Source organism: Drosophila sechellia, chromosome 3R (assembly GCF_004382195.2).
Source record: "Drosophila sechellia strain sech25 chromosome 3R, ASM438219v1, whole genome shotgun sequence".
NCBI lineage: Eukaryota > Metazoa > Arthropoda > Insecta > Diptera > Drosophilidae > Drosophila > Drosophila sechellia.
The window spans coordinates 1,757,643-1,776,372 of NC_045952.1; the positions used below are offsets into that span (position 1 = coordinate 1,757,643).

The 18,730-nt window shown below is 44.2% G+C and overlaps 1 protein-coding gene across 1 annotated transcript in view; it reads left to right on the forward strand.

The window, feature by feature from the left end:
- Positions 1-18,730, forward strand: part of LOC6620526 — a 51,900-nt gene that overhangs the window by 25,824 nt on the left and 7,346 nt on the right. Inside the window, exon 5 of the mRNA XM_002044693.2 lies at positions 12,473-12,608. Within this exon, the coding sequence (XP_002044729.2) occupies positions 12,473-12,608 (136 nt within the window). The remainder of the gene's footprint in view (positions 1-12,472; positions 12,609-18,730) is intronic.

The window sequence follows — 18,730 nt, forward strand, 5'->3', positions numbered from 1 at the left end:
CTCTTTGTGCGTGTCCAAAATCCGCACCGTTGCCGTTGAACCTCCGTGCCCTTGTCCGGCTGGAGTTCGAGTTCCGCGGTATGGTTAGTTTACGGTCTTTCCGCTTTACCAGGGTCCATTTCCCGTTCGATTTGGTCGCCCTTGACTCTTCTTGCACTTCAGCCGTCTTCGCTGTTGCTAGACCGCTCTCCTGCACCCGGATTTGTGGGGAGTTTTAAGACTCCTCACACAACTCAAATTCCAGACTACGCAGATCACATATTGCACATTGTCAAGTAAAGGATACTAAGTCTTCACAGCAAAAGATATATTCTAAAGCAACCGAGGATACCCTTTGCGTCCCGGAACATATAATTATGGATACTGTAGCGTTGAACTCCGATTTCCTTTGGTGGGACCGAGTGGCTGCCAGTGTAAATGTACATTAGTACATTGTAGTAGTTCCTTTCAGGAAAGCCTTGTCTTTATTTAAGCTATTATTTATGTACAAGGTATATGTTTTTGTGTTTTTCCACTAAGGCGGTCCATTTGGAAGCCCCTCTGATCTTACAACTGAGAAATTTCTAGCGGCTCTTGCTCGTTTCGAAGCGATAAGAGGTTGTCCTCAGCGAGTCCATTCGGATAATGTCCAGACCTTTGTGGGGGCAGCAAGTTTACTTTCTAAGGACTTCATACAAGCCAATAAACTCTTTGTGACTGATGCATATTGACATCAGTGACTCGTGTGGACAACCTGAGCTCCACATATGGGGGGTCTGTGGGAAGCGGAAGTGAAAAGTTTCAAAAACCTTTTCTATCCATGTATGTCCGCCCGCAAGTACACGTTTGAGGAGCTGGCGACACTTCTCGCTAAGATCGAGGCTTGCCCCTCTCCACGATGTCCAAAGATCCCTCATATTAACTGGCTCTTACAGCACGCCATATCCTTATGGGAGGGCCGTTGCTATCACGGGTGAGCCCGAGATAAAGAGCGTAGCCAAGTCGAGTCTGCCCAGAAAGCGCAGAGGAACCCGAGGTATTAAAGAGGTTCCATAAACTGAGCGCTGAAAAGCACCTTCGCCTTATTAACAAGAACGTCTCGAACTGCCTCGTCCATCAGAGCCAAGAGGTACGCAAGAAGTGTGCAGAGATCTACCACACCCTTCTACATATGCATAAGGAACTCCGCTCTGACAGTGGACACCTCCGACACGAAGAGGGCTCTAGCCCGCCGTTCTCGTACGATTACCATCCCACGGTTTCCGTTGCGACCTCCAGTTGCCAACGATCTCATCCGTCCGGAGGTCCCCGGCTAGTCCGAGGTTCGAGGCGGCAACATGATCGAGCAGCGTTCCGACCGCCCACCATCCGGTTGGGAGAGGACCAGGTTTGCTCGATGACTATCCGGCCCGGAACAAACCTTTTCACACCTAAGGATCCGGACACCCATTTGAGCGCTGAGCGACGCCACAAGGGCCAAATTTGACGATATTCGTCTCGCGGACGACCGCTTCCACCGGCCGGAAACATTCTCCCTCGTGTTGGTGTCAGACGTATATGCGAAGCTGATCCGACCGGGGTTCCTACAAATCGTGATGGGTTGCCCGTTGCCCAGAACACGGTACTCGGATGTACCGGTTTTAGAGCATGCCTGGAGTGCTTACAGCGATCCGGCTGACCATGCGTCAACTGATTCCTTTGCCTTCGAATGAGTGGGGGGGGTGTTCACGCCTTCTCGCCGATGTCTTCTTCTTCATGGGACTTCTTTACAACAACAACGGTAGCCGCCAACCATACAACTCCGCCACAACAACCAGCGGACCAAGGACCCAGTCCAGCGGCCTGGACTTATCCGCCCCCTCTATTTCAATAGTTAAGTTTAAAAATAAACAAGCAAGAGATTTTGGTACTGCTAATGATAAATATATTGAAGTGAATCATGATCAGAAGTTCGATGAGTCATTTGTATCCGTAACATCTGATAATGTGCAGACAGGTCGAGGTGGTAGGCGTAGGCGGAATCCAGGTGAAGGTGAGTTGAAATTCTTAATTCGGACTCACACATCCAAAAAGAAACAACAAATGTTTCAGGTCCAATCAGACAGGCAGGGGAAAAACATAAATGTAGTACAGGTTGAAGCCAAGACTAAGCCAACAAGCGTATTTACGTCTTCAGACCTGGATTTAAAGTACATTATGTTCGGAAAAGTTAATTTCAAGCCATTAGTGGATACTGGCGCAGATCTTTGTTTGCTACATCGTAGAATTTATTTGAAGACATTTATTTAAAGGAAAGGAAAGTAGATGGGGCCCGAAAAATGTTTGACTGTGTTCAAGTTACGGGGTGTGGACTGTCACCCGCTCTCCGCTCCCTCTTACGCTCCCCACTCCCTCTCACGCTCTCCCGCTCTTCACCACAGAGTCTCCGAGGAGTCTCCGCTGCGCTTGGGAGAACCCAACTCATTAGAATAAGCTTTAGTGTAAAACTAACCACGAAGAATAAACATACGCCGGTCGCGCCCGCGCATTTACAAAGTCAAGTGTTCGCTTTTCTCCGAGTGGTCTATTTTCAGCAAACTAGGAAATTTCCAGGACCAGCAACCCCATCACCCTAAAATTTTGGTCCTTCGAGCCGGATATCCTAGATTTTTCAAGTTTGTCCATCAGCGACCAACTTATAAGATAAGTACGAAACTTCCATCCCCTTTAATTGCCGGTCTGCAGCAAAAGGTTCGAAAATCCAATTTCGTTCAATTTGCTGAGATTTATTGTCAAATCAAACGGATTTATCCGACAAAAGGCAATTAAAGGAAAGTACTTATCCATTCTCACGGGCGCCGCCATATTACCCACCGTTCTAAATTTCTAAGTCCCAATTTTCCGAATATATTTAAATATTCATTCAGTCCGAAAAGTGCAAAATTCCAAATGTGAAGAAAGTGAAATTAATTTGTGCCAAGTTCAGTGAAAATTCCTAAAGTCCAACACTGTGCCAAAAGTGGCAAAAAATTCTATTCTCGTTTCACTGTGTCCAACGCAAGCCAAATTCTTTTCGCAAATTTCGCACATTTTTTTGCTTCAACTCCGCAGTCCGCTTAACACAATTCGCTTTGCTATACTTTCAAATACAATAAACAACACATACCCTCTGGCCATTCCAAGTAAAATATTAATTAAATATTTACCCGCCATTTACCCATATACATTGCATGCATTACATCTCCATATAAATACATATACGCATACATCTCCATATACATACATATAAGCATACATCTCCATATACATTACACATATTAGCGGCATACATTGCGCAGATTATCTGCATTCCCTTTAACCAAAGTGTACCAAAGTTTACATTGCCTGTTTCCCAAGTGCCGACGCGGAAAAGGCGTATAACCAAAGTTTACCTAAGTTTTGATTGTTTCCCGTCGGCAAGTCCATACCACAAATAAAATTTATTCCAAGTGCCGACGCGGAAAAGGCGTTTTATTTTCCATCAATAAATACAAATACAACAATAAATACATTTTAAATTAAATTAAACATTTTTAATATTTATTAAATTATTTTTTAAATTTTTTTTGAAAATTTTCAAAAAAAATAATCATCCATAAATACATAATACGGCCAAATACAAGTCGTTCACCCGACAAATATTTCCTTTTCGTATTGCTTGGATATTAGTTTGTGGTTGTTTTAGAAGTATTTACAACGCGGAGAAAAGACCTCAATTCCAGTCATTCCATTTTCTCCGTTTCCAGTTGTAAATTAAAGAATAAAATTTTCTTCCTTCTAATAAACATTTTATATCACCGTGTTCCAATTTCCAAGGGTTCCAACCATAAATAAGGTGGACCCAATTACCGTAAATCACAGGTCATTTATACAATTCGCTGTTCACTCCAAGTCACCTGTCCGATCAGTCTAAACTACGACGTTTCCACTTCGTGAATTTTACACCACTTAAATTATTAAGTACAGTCTGAGGAATCTGTCTACTTTTTCAAAAGTTTGACCGGGCTCCAAAACCGCTTCCCTTCCATTTCGTATTTCTTCGATTATGCCCATCGGGGACGATAAGAAGAAATTGTCCGCTGACAAACCCAGGTCTATTTTTTCACCACAAGGGCCCAAGAGTCCAAGAATCCCAAGCATTTCGGTGAGAACGCCTTCGCAGATTTCCGACGACTGTGCTACTCCATCCAAAGCCACAGTACAGCGCATAGCTAAAAATATGGCTGCTTCAGATCTAGCGCTAGCCAAATTCATTTCGGTTTCTGACCGCTTAAGCGAATTTGAGGCTCAGATCAACACTCCGGAATTCGCAGCTCCAACTGTCACGATGCTTGGCGTCCGTCGCGACCAAGTCCGAACCCTATGGGACAAGGTTGAAAAGGAATACGATCTCTGCTCAGAGTGCCTTGTGTCAGCAGGCGAAGCGGCAGCAAGCAACATGCCTATTCTCAGGGCTAAATACAATTATTGCTATTCAGTCTATGAAAGGTGTGTTGCCCAGCTCGTTGATAAAATCGAGCAGGGCACTTCTCAGTCCATCCCAACCGCGAACGCTGCGCCCCAGGCCTACATTTCCTCTGGCTGTCGGTTGCCTCCATGCGATACAGAAGTTTTCGCAGGCGACTATCTTCGCTGGCCGACTTTCCGGGATCTTTTCACAGCCATTTATATCAATAATCCACGGCTGACTCCGGATGAAAAGTTATTCCATTTAAATGCCAAAACAAGTGGCGACGCGCACGCCATAGTTTCGATTTCGCCTCTCACCAACGAGGGTTTCCGCTCTGCGTGGGAAAACCTGATAGAGCGTTTCGAAAATAAACGATTGTTGGTAAACAGTCAATTGAAAATACTGTTTAATGTGCAGTCGATACCACAGGAATCTGGGGCGGCCTTGAAGGTACTGCAAAGTACTGTTCAAGGTTGCTTGACTGCCTTAGAACTGTCTGGCATCAACACTGAGAACTGGGACTGCCTGCTGGTATATCTGTGCTCATCCAAGCTCCCGAAGATAACTCTCTCCTTATGGGAGCAGTCGCTACATAAGAAAGCCGACATCCCGACATGGGGAGAGCTGAACACCTTCCTTACAGAACGTCATCGAACCTTAGAGGCCATCGATGATGTGAGACCGTCCGTACCGAGTCAGTCGCATTCCAAAGCGATAAACTCAAATGGGCCCTCTAGAAAATTAAATTCCTATGAGACGAAAGTGGCTCCAAAATTGAAAAGTTGCGACTTGTGCAACAAGGAGAACCATCCTGTCCGTGTATGTCCGCGTTTTCTCCAAATGTCGGTTGACGACCGGTCAGCCTACATTAAACGGAAGCAGTTATGCTTAAACTGCTTCGCAAAGGGACATCAGCTTCGTGAGTGCAAAAGCACTCACAATTGTTTTACTTGCCGTGGCCGGCATCACACGTTGTTGCACCGAAACAACCTCTGTTCCAGCAATTCCAGCCCTTCAAATCCTGCAAGGCCAATTTCCGCTAATCAGGCCAATTTCGTTCCAAATGAGCAAGCCGGTGTTCAGAATTATTTCGCCACAGGCTCAAGAGCTATCCTTCTTGGCACTGCCATAATCAATATTTCCCATCTTGGCACTAACTTTAAGGCACGCGCCCTGATTGACTCCGGATCAGAGGCGACATTCATAACCGAGCGACTGTTCAATCTAATTAGATTGCCATTCCAGGTGGTTCAAGCCCAAGTCTCGGGCTTAAACCAAACAGTAGCTGCTCAGTCCAAGAAGCTCTGCAGTTTCACCATCCGATCTCCGACTAGGCCCGCGTTGCAGTTGGAGACGACGGCCTATGTCCTCCCTCAACTAGCCGGAAATCTGCCTTCCTACCCAATTCCGCAAAATTTCCTTCGGGATCTTCCCGATTTTCCATTGGCGGATCCAAATTTCTATGAGAGCGCACAAATAGATGTACTTATCGGAGCCGACATCCTGCCTTCGGTGCTTCTGAGTGGAGCAAAAACCAACATCTGTGGCTCTCTCTTGGGGCAAGAGACCATTTTCGGCTGGGTACTAACTGGGCCAGTGTCAGCCTCAGCCCAAAGCAGAATTTCCTCTTTTTCGACGCAGATCTCCCACGCGTATGATAATTCACTGGACAAACTCCTCACAAAATTTTGGGAGGTGGAGGATATACCAACAAAGTTGGTAAAAGAATCCGATTCCATGTGCGAGAAGAATTACCTCCAAACGACCACGAGAAACGAGTGCGGCAAATATGTCGTTACTCTGCCCTTTCGCGACCCAGAACATATCGGTTCCGGGAAATGAGCAGCGTCTAAAAAGAGTTGAGGCCTTAAAAGCGAGATACGATTCGGTGATCCAGGAATATCTCGACTTAAAGCACATGCGACAAGTTCTTCCTGCCCATGATTGCAACGCCTATTATATGCCACATCACGCCGTCTTAAAACCGGAGAGCGTAACTACTAAACTCCGTGTAGTATTCAATGCCTCCAGCCCTTCATCGAATGGTGCCAGTTTAAATGATATCCTTCATGCTGGCCCTGTCTTACAGTCCGACTTGACCATTCAAATTCTGAAGTGGCGCTATTTCCGATACGTGTTCAACGCCGATATCGAAAAAATGTATCGGCAGATCTGGGTAGATCCGAAACACACTCCATTCCAGCGAATACTTTTCCGTAACCATAGAGGGGAAATCAGAGATTTCGAATTGAAAACAGTAACCTTTGGAGTCAATTGCGCGCCTTTCCTGGCCATCCGAGTACTGCAGCAGCTAGCAGCTGACGTAGAACTCAGCCATCCAAAAGCTAGCAATGTCATTCGAAATTTCATGTATGTGGATGATGTTCTAGCCGGAGCGGACTCCACGGAAGAAGCTCAGCTCATGGTGCAAGAGCTCCGAGACGCTCTGAATTCCGCCGGATTTCCATTGAGGAAATGGACCTCCAACCAAAAGGAAGTTTTAGCGGCCATTCAGAGCAACCATCTCTTAAATACTGATTTTCTCGAGATCGATGCAGAAAGTACTGCCAAAACCCTCGGCATTCGCTGGAAAGCAACCTCCGACGAATTCTTCTTCGTCCCGCCAGAGTTGGCTATCGAAACGTCCTTTACAAAACGCCAAGTCCTGTCCCAAATTGCCAAATTGTTCGACCCTGCAGGCTGGTTAGCGCCGTTTATCGTTCGAGCTAAAATTTTCATGCAGGAGATTTGGCTGCAGGAGCTTGGGTGGGACGAAAACATTCCAAATGAGCTTTTTCAGGGATGGCTTAATTTTCTCCAAAGTTATTCAGTTTTAGAGCAGATACGCATTCCACGCTGGCTATCGTTTCGTCCAGATTTCAAGGTCGAACATCATGGCTTTTGCGATGCATCGCAAAAGGCTTATGGGGCGGCAATATATGTCCGCGTAGAAGTGGGCAGCACCATTATGGTGCAACTCCTAACCGCGAAAACCCGGGTAGCACCAGTCAAAACGGTTTCGCTCCCAAGACTGGAGCTGTGCGGAGCGTTATTGCTTTCCGAAATGGCTGCAGCCATCATTCCGCAGATGCCTACGATTAACTCCGAACTTTACTGTTGGACGGACTCCACGATAGTGCTTGCATGGTTAAGCAAGCCAGCGTGCCAGTGGACTACATTTGTAGCCAATAGGGTGACGAAGATCGCCCAGGCCACAAAAACAGAGAATTGGTCTCATGTTCAATCTGAGCATAATCCAGCAGACCTGGCAAGTAGAGGAGTTTGCCTCCAAGATCTAGCCGATAGCCAGTTATGGTGGCACGGACCGACTTGGTTGCAAAATCCACGCAACCAATGGCCAACTCAGGTCGACAACGCTCCGGTGACCGACCTGGAAAAGCGTGCTCTAAAAGTCAATCTTGCAAAAGCTCCTTCTGAAGAGTTGTTGTCACGTTTCTCCAAGCTAGAGAAAGCTCTACGAGTCCTTGCTTATGTTCATCGCTTCATTCAGAGGTGCAGGAAGCAGACATCTTCATCTGATGTGCATTTGCTGGCCACTGAAATCGCCGCCGCCGAGCGGTTCCTAATTTCGAACACTCAGCGCAGAGAATTCCCTGTGGAATATCACTGTCTAAGTGAAAAGCGTCCAGTGCCAAGTTCAAGTGCCATCCTAAGCATGAACCCGTTTCTTGATCCGCAAGGACTGATCAGGGCATGCGGCCGTGTGGCGGCTTCCGAAAGCCTTCAATACAATGAACGCCATCCAGTGATTCTTCCGTACAACTGCCTGCTTTCTCGCCTCCTTGCGAATTTCACTCATCGCATAACTCTCCATGGTGGTAACCAGTTAATGGTGCGCCTCATCCGGTCGAAATACTGGATTCCGAGAATTAAGAACCTGATGAAAGCAGTAGTTAATTCGTGCAAAGTATGTGTGATCCACAAAAAGCGGCTGCAAAGCCAACTGATGGGTGTCCTGCCCAAAGAAAGAGCATCGTTCTCCCGACCATTCACGTATACGGGCATGGATTACGCCGGTCCGTTCGATATAAAGAACTATACGGGAAGAGCATGTCTTATTACAAAGGGGTATGTGTTAGTTTTTGTTTGTTTCTCCACCAAGGCCATCCACTTAGAGCCTACATCTGACTTAACGACCGAAAAGTTTCTTGCCGCTTTCTCTCGTTTTGTATCCAGAAGAGGGTGTCCACGTCAAGTCCAATCAGACAATGGCAAAACCTTTGTTGGCGCTGCCACCCTGCTTTCCCGCGATTTCCTTCAAGCCGTAAAAGAGTCGGTGACGAATGCCTATATTCATCAAGAGATGCAATGGCAATTTATTCCTCCGGGGGCACCCCATATGGGAGGCCTTTGGGAAGCAGGCGTAAAAAGTTTCAAGACGCTATTTTACAAATGCACTGCCACACGAAAATACACGTTCGAAGAGCTCTCCACGCTCTTGGCAAAAATAGAAGCGTGCCTTAACTCCAGGCCGCTCTCTCCCATGTCTGAGGATCCGACAGATTTGCTGGCTCTGACGCCAGGTCATTTCCTTGTCGGGGGACCCCTTATGTCCACGGTGGAACCCGAAGTAAAGGGGGAAACGAAATCCATTCTTAATCGGTGGCAGCATTTGAAAGCTCTTCATCAGCAGTTCCGTGTGCGATGGAAAGAAGAGTACCTCAAAGAACTCCACAAGCGCTCCAAATGGCAGGCCCCGTCCAAAAATCTCCGCATCGATGACATGGTCGTCATCAAGGACGACAACTTGCCCTCTAATGAATGGCGGCTCGGCAGAATTGAGTCTGTTTTCCCAGGAGCCGACGGCAACGTCCGTGTAGTAAATATCCGTACTGCGCGTGGAGTTGTTAAACGTCCAGTAGCAAAAGTGGTGCTTTTGCCGACGGAGTCTTCCGAATCTCGACAATAATAGGCGCTCCTATCGTCCTTAGTTGTAGTTCACTAGCACTAATCATACATTATTTTTCATTTCGTTTTCGATCTCCGTTCGACATTCGACTACGCGCAGCATGGCCCCTCGTCAACAAAACGCACGCAGTGCTCGTGCCGTGGAGAGCAGACGTACCCGAGGTATTCAATCCTACCGATGCCGAGTCTGCCGCGGTATCCATCCTCTTCGGAAGTGCGCGAGGTTCCTAAAGCTCAGCGCTGAAAAGCGTTTGCGAGCAGTCCTCATTAACAAATACTGCGCCAATTGCCTCGCTCACGAGCATTCCACGGGAGACTGCCGAAGCGGTGATCGTTGCAAGAAGTGCGACCGATCCCACCACACGCTGCTCCACATGCACGAGCAGGTTAGCTCGTTGTCGCGGTCGCGAGCGCGCTCACGTCTCCAACCGGTGCCAACCCGGCAAGCAGCTTCGGCCTCGTCCCAACGTTCCCGCCGGCACAATCCGCCAACTCAGCGTAGGAGTTCATCGCCACGACGCCCGGAATCGACCACGCCAGGCCCATCGCTCTCGTCGTTGCTGCAACGCCACCTTCGAGACCGCAGCACTGATCGATCCGTGCAGCCCCATGAGCTGCATCGACGTTTCGTTGGCGTCAGCCTTTACGCTTCCGATGACCAATGTTGGCGACGAGAAGGTCTGCACGACGACGATCCGCTCCAGGATCGACGCGAATACTAAGCTGGAGGTCGTGCTCAAGATCGAGCCCAGGGTGCGGATCCGCACACCTGTCCGGGCATTGAGCGACACCATAGTATCCAAGTACCGGGACATCATGCTGGCTGATGACCAGTTCCATCGGCCGGCTACCGTCTCCATGGTCTTAGGAGCAGATGTTTATCCTAAGGTTATCCAATCCGGATTCCTGACCTTCGACGAGGGAATGCCGGTCGCTCAAAAAACTGTGTTTGGGTGGATCGTGTCCGGTGCCTGCAGCCTGCCGTAGGATGGCTATGTTGCAACCCCAGTGATTGCAAGGGGGGCGGAATGTTCAAGTTACGGGGTGTGGACTGTCACCCGCTCTCCGCTCCCTCTTACGCTCCCCACTCCCTCTCACGCTCTCCCGCTCTTCACCACAGAGTCTCCGAGGAGTCTCCGCTGCGCTTGGGAGAACCCAACTCATTAGAATAAGCTTTAGTGTAAAACTAACCACGAAGAATATACATACGCCGGTCGCGCCCGCGCATTTACAAAGTCAAGTGTTCGCTTTTCTCCGAGTGGTCTATTTTCAGCAAACTAGGAAATTTCCAGGACCAGCAACCCCATCACCCTAACAGACTGGAATCTGAGAAAGTCAAATCGTAACTTTTGGAAGCCTGATAATTTCAGTTCAAGTAGATAGATCTCAAAGTAGAATTTCACGTCATAGCCGAAAAAGACATGAAATTCGATGCGATTTTAGGCCGAACTCTTTTAGTAATGGTAGTCATGAAAATCACGAAGAAGAGTACTGAATTTATACCAATATCAGACATGCAGGTGGTGATAGGGCTCAAAAAGCAGGTACAGGATGGAGAGCAGGAATAGAAGGTGATAGAAAAGTACAAGCCGAAAAGAAATTGTCTGGTCGAGATGAAAATCGTACTTACAGACGAAACACCAGTGTTTCAGCATGCTCGACGCATTGCTTACCCTGACCAGATGGTAGTAGACGAGCGGGTTTAGGAGTGACTTAACCAAAACTAAATTAAGCCCGGTACTTCAAAGTACGCTTCACCTATCCTACTTGTGGCGAATAAGAATGGAAAGGAACATATGTGCTGTGACTTTTAAAAGTTTAATGAGAAAATTGTGAGGGACAACAAAACAACAACAAAATGATTCAGATGGACATCGTGTTGAGAAACTACAAGGAGGGACAATTTTTCCAACATAAAACATAACTCCCAAAAGTATAAAATAGATTATCTATCAGGAACAAAAATGAGACATGTAGCCACTCACAGTCGAGTGACATGTCTTGATTGGCCAGAAATCGTAATGCATAAGATAAAGGAAGGTTAGTCGGTAGATGATTTGATCGAGGCAGTCAGAAGTTTAGTTAGAACAAAGGGGCACAAGGATTACTGCAGAAGAGAAGATATCGTCGTTTTATCTCAAATGGAAACTGAAATCATGAATATTGCTTATATTGTCATTTATCAGCGAAGAATACACAAGATTTGGTGGAGATATCATATTTGGGGTCAAAGTTGAAAAATACGGCGCTGGAAATTGTGTTGGATGCATTTTAGTAATCTCGAAAGCATCTAGACAGTAGTGTTATCTCAATCCAATTAATAGAGGAGACAAACCACTCGTCATTTTTCGTATAGATTTCGTTGGACCGATGGAGATCACCAAAAAGAAGTATAATCACATAATAGTCATCGTGGACGCATTCTCGAAATACGGTCGGTTTTATCCGACGTGAAGTGGAGAAGGTACTTAAATGAGAGACAGGCTGTAAATTTTGGTAACCAATTCAGCATTTATTGAAGGTATATTGCGAAAAACATCAGATACAGCATGATACCGGTCAGGTAGAAAGAATGCACGAAGTGTAGTGCCGATGTTGTTGAAGGTGAGCCTAGAGAACCCTGGAAATTGTCTGAGTGGTTCGAAGAGCGTAAGCAGATTCTTCAGTAGGCTAATAGGAATAATATAAAAAATTTGCAGTTAGAGTACAGGAGAAATTTCAGTCTGAAGAGAAAGGACGAAAAGCACAACAAGGTTAACGATCTAGTTGCGATCAGACGTACTTATGATTCATAAATTAAACCGACACTATGGAGAAGTGAGTTAGTAAAGCAGATTATTATTACATAGTTGTTGAAAAGTCGGTGTTTTTTTGACTATCACCAATTAGAATATTATACCTGTTACTCGTAGAGTAACAAACGCATTTTTTTTGATCCATGTTGTCACGCCCACAAACCGCCCAAAACTGCCACGGCCACATTTTTCAAAAATGTTTTAATATTTTTAACTTTTAAACTTTTGCCAGGAACATTTGAAAACTTTAACTGCTTGACTCCAAATGTTTTATAAAATTAATCTGTTGATCCATTTTTAGAACATGAGTACTAATGCACAAGACATGGGCGTGAGCGGGGACTCCGATTTCAAAAATGTTTACATTGATGGAACTGAAACTCGTATTATTTTAAATTTCTGTGAAAAATTCAATTGTACAATCCAAATTGATTCATGTAAGTACTAACTATATTAATTTTAAATTAATTAATTAATTCCCTTTTCAATTAAATTCCCCTAATTATTAAAAAGTAGGCATCAACCTAAGGTGTTGCATGTTGTGTCTATGTTTCTATCATTTCTATGTTTGCGGGGCAGAATGGCTAGTAATGATACTGGTGCACATAGACAAAATATATCTATGGTATTTGGCGTTGCCTTCAGCGAATTAAGCAGGAACTAGGGCTGAATGCGCTATTTTAGAATCTCATTTCGAACTGACGATATCAGAGTCCCGAGAATGTCAAAACACATCTCCCCCATAAATTACTTTAAATTTCTTCATAATTCAGTTCTTCGAGCTCATTAAAAATTGTTCCAGATGTTTGTTGCAGCACATCGGTCAGTATAAACGGACTCGTCAAAACAAATTGAAAGGGAATCCGCTAATCGTCCCACTCTATTATAAATTGCAGTCGCCTTGAGATTTAAAAATGTTATCCTGTTGGCATCAGCGATAACTTTAAATAAAAAGACGTTTAGTATGAAGTGATTTCGAACGACTGTTTTATTGGTTTAAGCTGCTGGCGGCTGCGACACCCGTCATACTTCAGACAACATCATGAACATGAATATTAAAAAATTTTGAGTTCATCTATTTATTCGTGACACAGTGCCGACTTTATTTCCGTATCTGTGATAGCCTGACATGATCTCTATGTACTGGCGGGAACGGGAAAACTTTCGGCTTGTTGAATTTTATGATATGTATGTATTGAGTTATCAATAATTTGACTGCTATTGTCTGCCGAGCGCAAATGTGGTCCCAAAAAGATGAAATAAAAGTAAAGATATCCGACTGGATTAAATCAAAAACCTCTGGGATGACCCTTTTTCAACTGCATAATTGTATCTTAAGCAGTTTTAATGATTTGTTTTTTTTTATGTTTTGCTTATTTATTGAAACTTCCCTTTTACTTAAGAGTTTTCAAAGTTTTCAAATCTTTTTCTAAACTAACTAAATATCATTTTATGACATGATTCGTGCTGTGTGGCCTAACAAATTTAACGCTGGGCTGGTTGGTCGTTCCGGTGTAGTCTTGCAAGAGGATTTGGATGTGAGGCTAGTTTTTCATTGCATTTTACTTTCTTCTCTGCTCTTGTCTCAATGACAAGTTTTATTTGTAAGTCTCTGTGTATATTCTCGTTCCGAAGATACCACGGAGCTCCAGTAATGATTCTCAGAATCCTAGACTGTGCTCGCTGTACTATGTCGATGTTGCTTCTCGATGCGTTGCCCCTTAGCTCGGAGCCATAGGTCCATATGGGTTTTAAAACGGAGTTATATAAGAGGAATTCGTACTCCAAGCTTAGGGGAGAGCGAACGTTTATAAGCCAGTGTAGATCCCTTGCTTATAGTGTGAGGTGCGTCGTCTTGGCCTCTTTGTGTTTCTGCCAGGTGAGCCGCTTGTCCAGATGAATAACTAAGTATGTTACGTTATCGGCTTGTGGGATGCGCGTGTGAGTCATTACCAAGGGCGGACAGCTTTGTTTGTTTAGGGTAAATGTTACCTGTTTGCACTTTTCTTCATTTACTCGTATGCTCCAATCTGCAAGCCAATGTTCTACACAAGTTAGATGGCGAGCTAGTTGTATCGTAGTTTTTACTGGGCTTCTGGATCGACTTAGTATTGCAGTGTCACCAGCGAATTTGGATATCGTTAGCTGGTAGTTTGTTGGGATGTCCGCCGTGTATAGGGTGTATAGAATTGGGCCCAGAACACTTCCTTGAGGCACTCCAACTTCTATAGTACAATCGCTTGAAGTGCTTGAACTGCATCTGACCGCGAACACTCTTTTATATAGGTAAGACTTTAGAAGCTTATGTATGTTTTGAGGCAGCAGTTTGATTATTTTAAACATAAGTCCATGCAGCCATACTCTATCGAATGCTTGTCAAACGTCTAAGAAGAGAGCTGTGCAATATTCACGGTGTTCAAAGGCAGTACGAGTTTCTGTTGTCATGCGGTTAACCTGTTCAATTCTCCATGTTTTCCCCGAAAACCAAATTGGTAAGCTTATTGGCCTGTGTGATGATGGCTGTGTTTTGTCTTTCCCAGGCTTAGGGATCATAATAATAATTGATTTCTTTTACTTTTGAGGGAAGTATCCAATTTTAGTAATTGCGGTGAAGAGCAAGCAGATTCGTAGAACTGCACACATTGGGAGCTCGATGATCATTTTCGGGGTTAGCCAGGCGATTTTCCAGTCTTTAGTTGCTCTTTAATGACTTTCGTTCTGCTTGGCCGAAATTCTACAGGATCTTGTGGTGCCAGATGCAGATGCAGTTAAAGGCGAGAGAGTAAATGGATTTGGTTAAAATACTTTTTAAGATGATCAACGAAGACTCTTGCTCTGTCCGTGTCACTGCGAGACCAGTTTCCGCTAGAGTTACGGAGAGGTACAACCGTTTCTGTTGGTGCCTGTAGGTTCCTGTGGTCTTTCCACAACGAGTTCTTTGTGCCTGTGGGAGTGAGATTCTCGATGTACTCGATGTTCTCGATCAATGTCTTGCTCGTTGTCCAGGGGGCTAGAAATGCCGGTATGGGAAAAAACATATTTTTTGTACCTCGCCCAGTTGGTCCTATTGCTTTAAGCCTACACGGTCGCTCGATGTGTTGTAGCAGGTACAAAAGATGAAGGAGCACCGGACAGTGATCAGATGAGACTTCTGGAAGTGCCTCAGCTGTGATCATTGATTGGGATATGCTTTTTGTGATGGCAAAGTCAATCAAATCTGGAAGCTTCATGAGATCTACTGGCCCGTATGTAGGCGCTCCCCGGGACACAGAGTTAAGTTTGTCTTGCGGTTTGATGATTGCGTTGTACAGCTGTTTTCCTTTAGGGTTCGCTATCCGAGATCCCCAGTACATGTGCTTGGCATTCCAATCGCCAGCTGCAACAAACCTTTTACCAAACGAGTTAAAAAGTGTTGTGAATTTTTCCTCAGAGATTGTTAAGCGAGGTGGGCAATAGACAGCAGCCAGAGTGAGAGCACCGTTATGGCATTGGAGGTTTATAGAGGTACTTTGTAAGCAGTCTTCTTGAAAATTACCAAGAAAGTGGTGCTTAATTCGCATTCGTCTTAGTATCCTAGTGCCTCCATGGGCCTTGCAATCCGGGTGATTCGTTAAGTTAAATGTATATCCTGGTATTTGAAAGTTGTACTTTTCGGTAAGGTGAGTCTCTGAAAATAGCATAACGTCAATGTTTCTGTCGGATAAGAACTGAGCAAGTTCTAGCTTTTGCCGCGAAACGACATTAGCGTTCCAGGTAGCTATTATTAAGGAAGTCATAATCCTGTTTTAGAAGAAACGAGCATTTGAATAAGGATGTTTTGGTTCCTCATAAGGTTTTGCATAGTTCCTTGCATGAAGATCATGAAGTCTTTCATGCTTTGCTGCATCGAAAGAATAATCGCTTCAACGCCAATTGGCTGCTGTTGCATGTTCTGTGTGTTTATTTGCTTACTTGTGTTTATTTGGTGAATTTTATGCTGGACGCTGGAGATGACTGCTGTCGGTTCTTGGATCCCTGATTTTAGTACACTGGAAATGAAGAATTTTGCTTTGTTCTGTGGCTGGATGTTAGTTGTAGTCGGTTCCATTACTTTGTGAGCTGTTGGTGTGATACGATCTCGAGCTGAATCCACTCATTTGTTTAAGCGACTCTTGAGTTCCTTGTAAACAATGCATCCTCGCCAGTTGGCTGTGTGTTTTTCACCACAGTTGCTGCTTAGGACAGTTTACAGTACTGTGGGCATCGCTGCAAACGACGCAGATGGATTTTAGGGTGCAGTACGCTTTGGTGTGGCCATATTCTTGGCAGTTGGTGCACTGCACAGGTTGCCTGCCCTTATGTGGCTCATCTACGGTTATTCTTCGGTGCAGTAAATACTGTAGCTTATATATAGGATGTACTTCCTTTTTGTTGTTTTTCTGACTCGATGGCTCCAGTTCGACTTTAAAGAGTTTCTGCGGCTCTTTGTTCCTGTTGAGAATGTTGATCACCGTTTTGGCATTAAAGTTCTTCTCCTTTAGTGCCGCGATAATTTCGGATGAGGTCACTGATGACTCTATTCCTTTCATGACAACCTGCAATCCCTTGGCACATTTTAGCTGCTAGGTATAGTAACTCTTCCCCGCTTCGTCCAGGTACTTGGTCCTTGATCGGTGGGAAGACTCATCCTGAGTCTGCACTTTCGTTTCTTGTATGTTGCCCTTAGTAAGAGGTATAACATGGAACTTGTTTTCTCCGATAATTGCAACTAGTTTGTTAACCAGCGCACTTGAGGTCTTCTCACGTGGCGGCTTTATCTTATTTATGAATTGTTTAGCACTCAAATTGTAGGTAGATAAAAAAGAGCAAGAGAGAAGGCTATAGCCGACTTCCCTAACTTTCAGATATCCGTTATTCAGCTAGAGTGAATGCGCACGCGAATATTATGGAATAAAATGAGAAACAATTTTAAAACTTTTTCAAAAATTGCGACCGGTTTGGCATAGCAGTTTTGGGCGGTTTTAGGGCGTTCGATAGTGGGCGTGGCAAAAGGTTTCTTGACAAATCGATACAAATTTACAAGACTAATAAAATAAATACAAAATATCCCACAAAATTTCAAAAATGTGGGCGTTGCGGTTTTTGGCGGTTTTAGGGTTATAGAGTGGCCGATTGCATATCGATAGAAATTTAAGAGACTAATAAAAATAAGAAAAAATAAAAAATATTTTTTAAAGGGAGGCGTGGCAATTTTGCGTGGTTTGTGTGCCTTAGAGTGGGCGTGGTCCATTTCGGCGAATCAATTTAAACTGAGTTTGGGGTTTAAATTTCTTACCGAGACAAAACATTGGACTGAACAGATCTTGTCCGTCCCGCCGCCATTCTGAGTCTGAGATTAAGGTGTCAATGGAACAAATCTTACTATGAGTTACACATTTAATTTTATTGTCTTTAAACGTGAAAAAGTTCTTGCCCTCTTTTGCCCACTCTAACGCAAACAAACCGCCCAAAATTGAAACGACCACGCTTTTGAAATTGTTTTGGATGTTTTATCATAATTTTATTAGTCGTGAAAATTTCAATCAAAAAAAAATTTGCCACGCCCCCTTAAACGCGCCAAAATCGCTCAAAACATTATTGAAAAATGGTTGGATATATTTTCATAATTTTATTAGTCGCTTTGACTTCTATCGATTTAACAAAAAACTTGTTGCCACGCCCACTCGAACGCCCTAAGACCGTCCAAAACTGCCACGCCCACATTTTCATAATTTTATGAGTCGCTTAATATTCTATCGATTTGCCAAAAAACTTCTTTCGATTCATTTTCACTATTTTATGACAAGTAATAATGGCAAAAAACGGTTGTAGTTTAGAAATAAAACAGTTGTCGGGTCTCGCAGCCGCCAGTAACTGAAACCAATAAAACAGTCGTTCGAAATCGCTTCAGTTTAAACGTGTTTTAATTTCTCAAAAATAACTAATAAATAACCTTATTCGCTTAACATTTGGTGACCCCGACGTGATTTTTGCATAAACCATACATCGCGCAAATCATACAATGCTATTTAAAGTCTTCGGTATTCAGAAAAAATAAATTAATTAATAAATATTAACAGTAACTCCGTTGGTTACGGAGGAGAGCATATAAAAAAGAAATTATATTTTTCGCGTACATAGCCAAGTAACGGAAGCTTCCGCTAATTCTTCTTTGCGTCCATCTTCCCGCCAAATTGTAAGTCTCTGTTCTACGAATCGTTCGAATGGAACGATTAGCGGATTCTTTGTCAAGTTCTGCGGTAATTTCGTTTAATGAGTTCGTTCTTGGTGTGAGGCTGGAGCTAATCCGTGAGCTTTAACAAATATTCGGAAAAAATTCTCAACGAGCTCGAAGAACTGGATTTTGAGTAAATGGAAAGTAATTTGAGTGAGAAATAAAATGACATTTTCGTGACTCTTAAATCATCGGTTCGGGGGAAATTTCAAAGCGTTAATCGCAACTAAACTACCCTTTAATCAGCACCGTTCACTCCGACATAGGGCACCGACGCTGCCCCCACTTTAGCTTCCAAAATTCGCT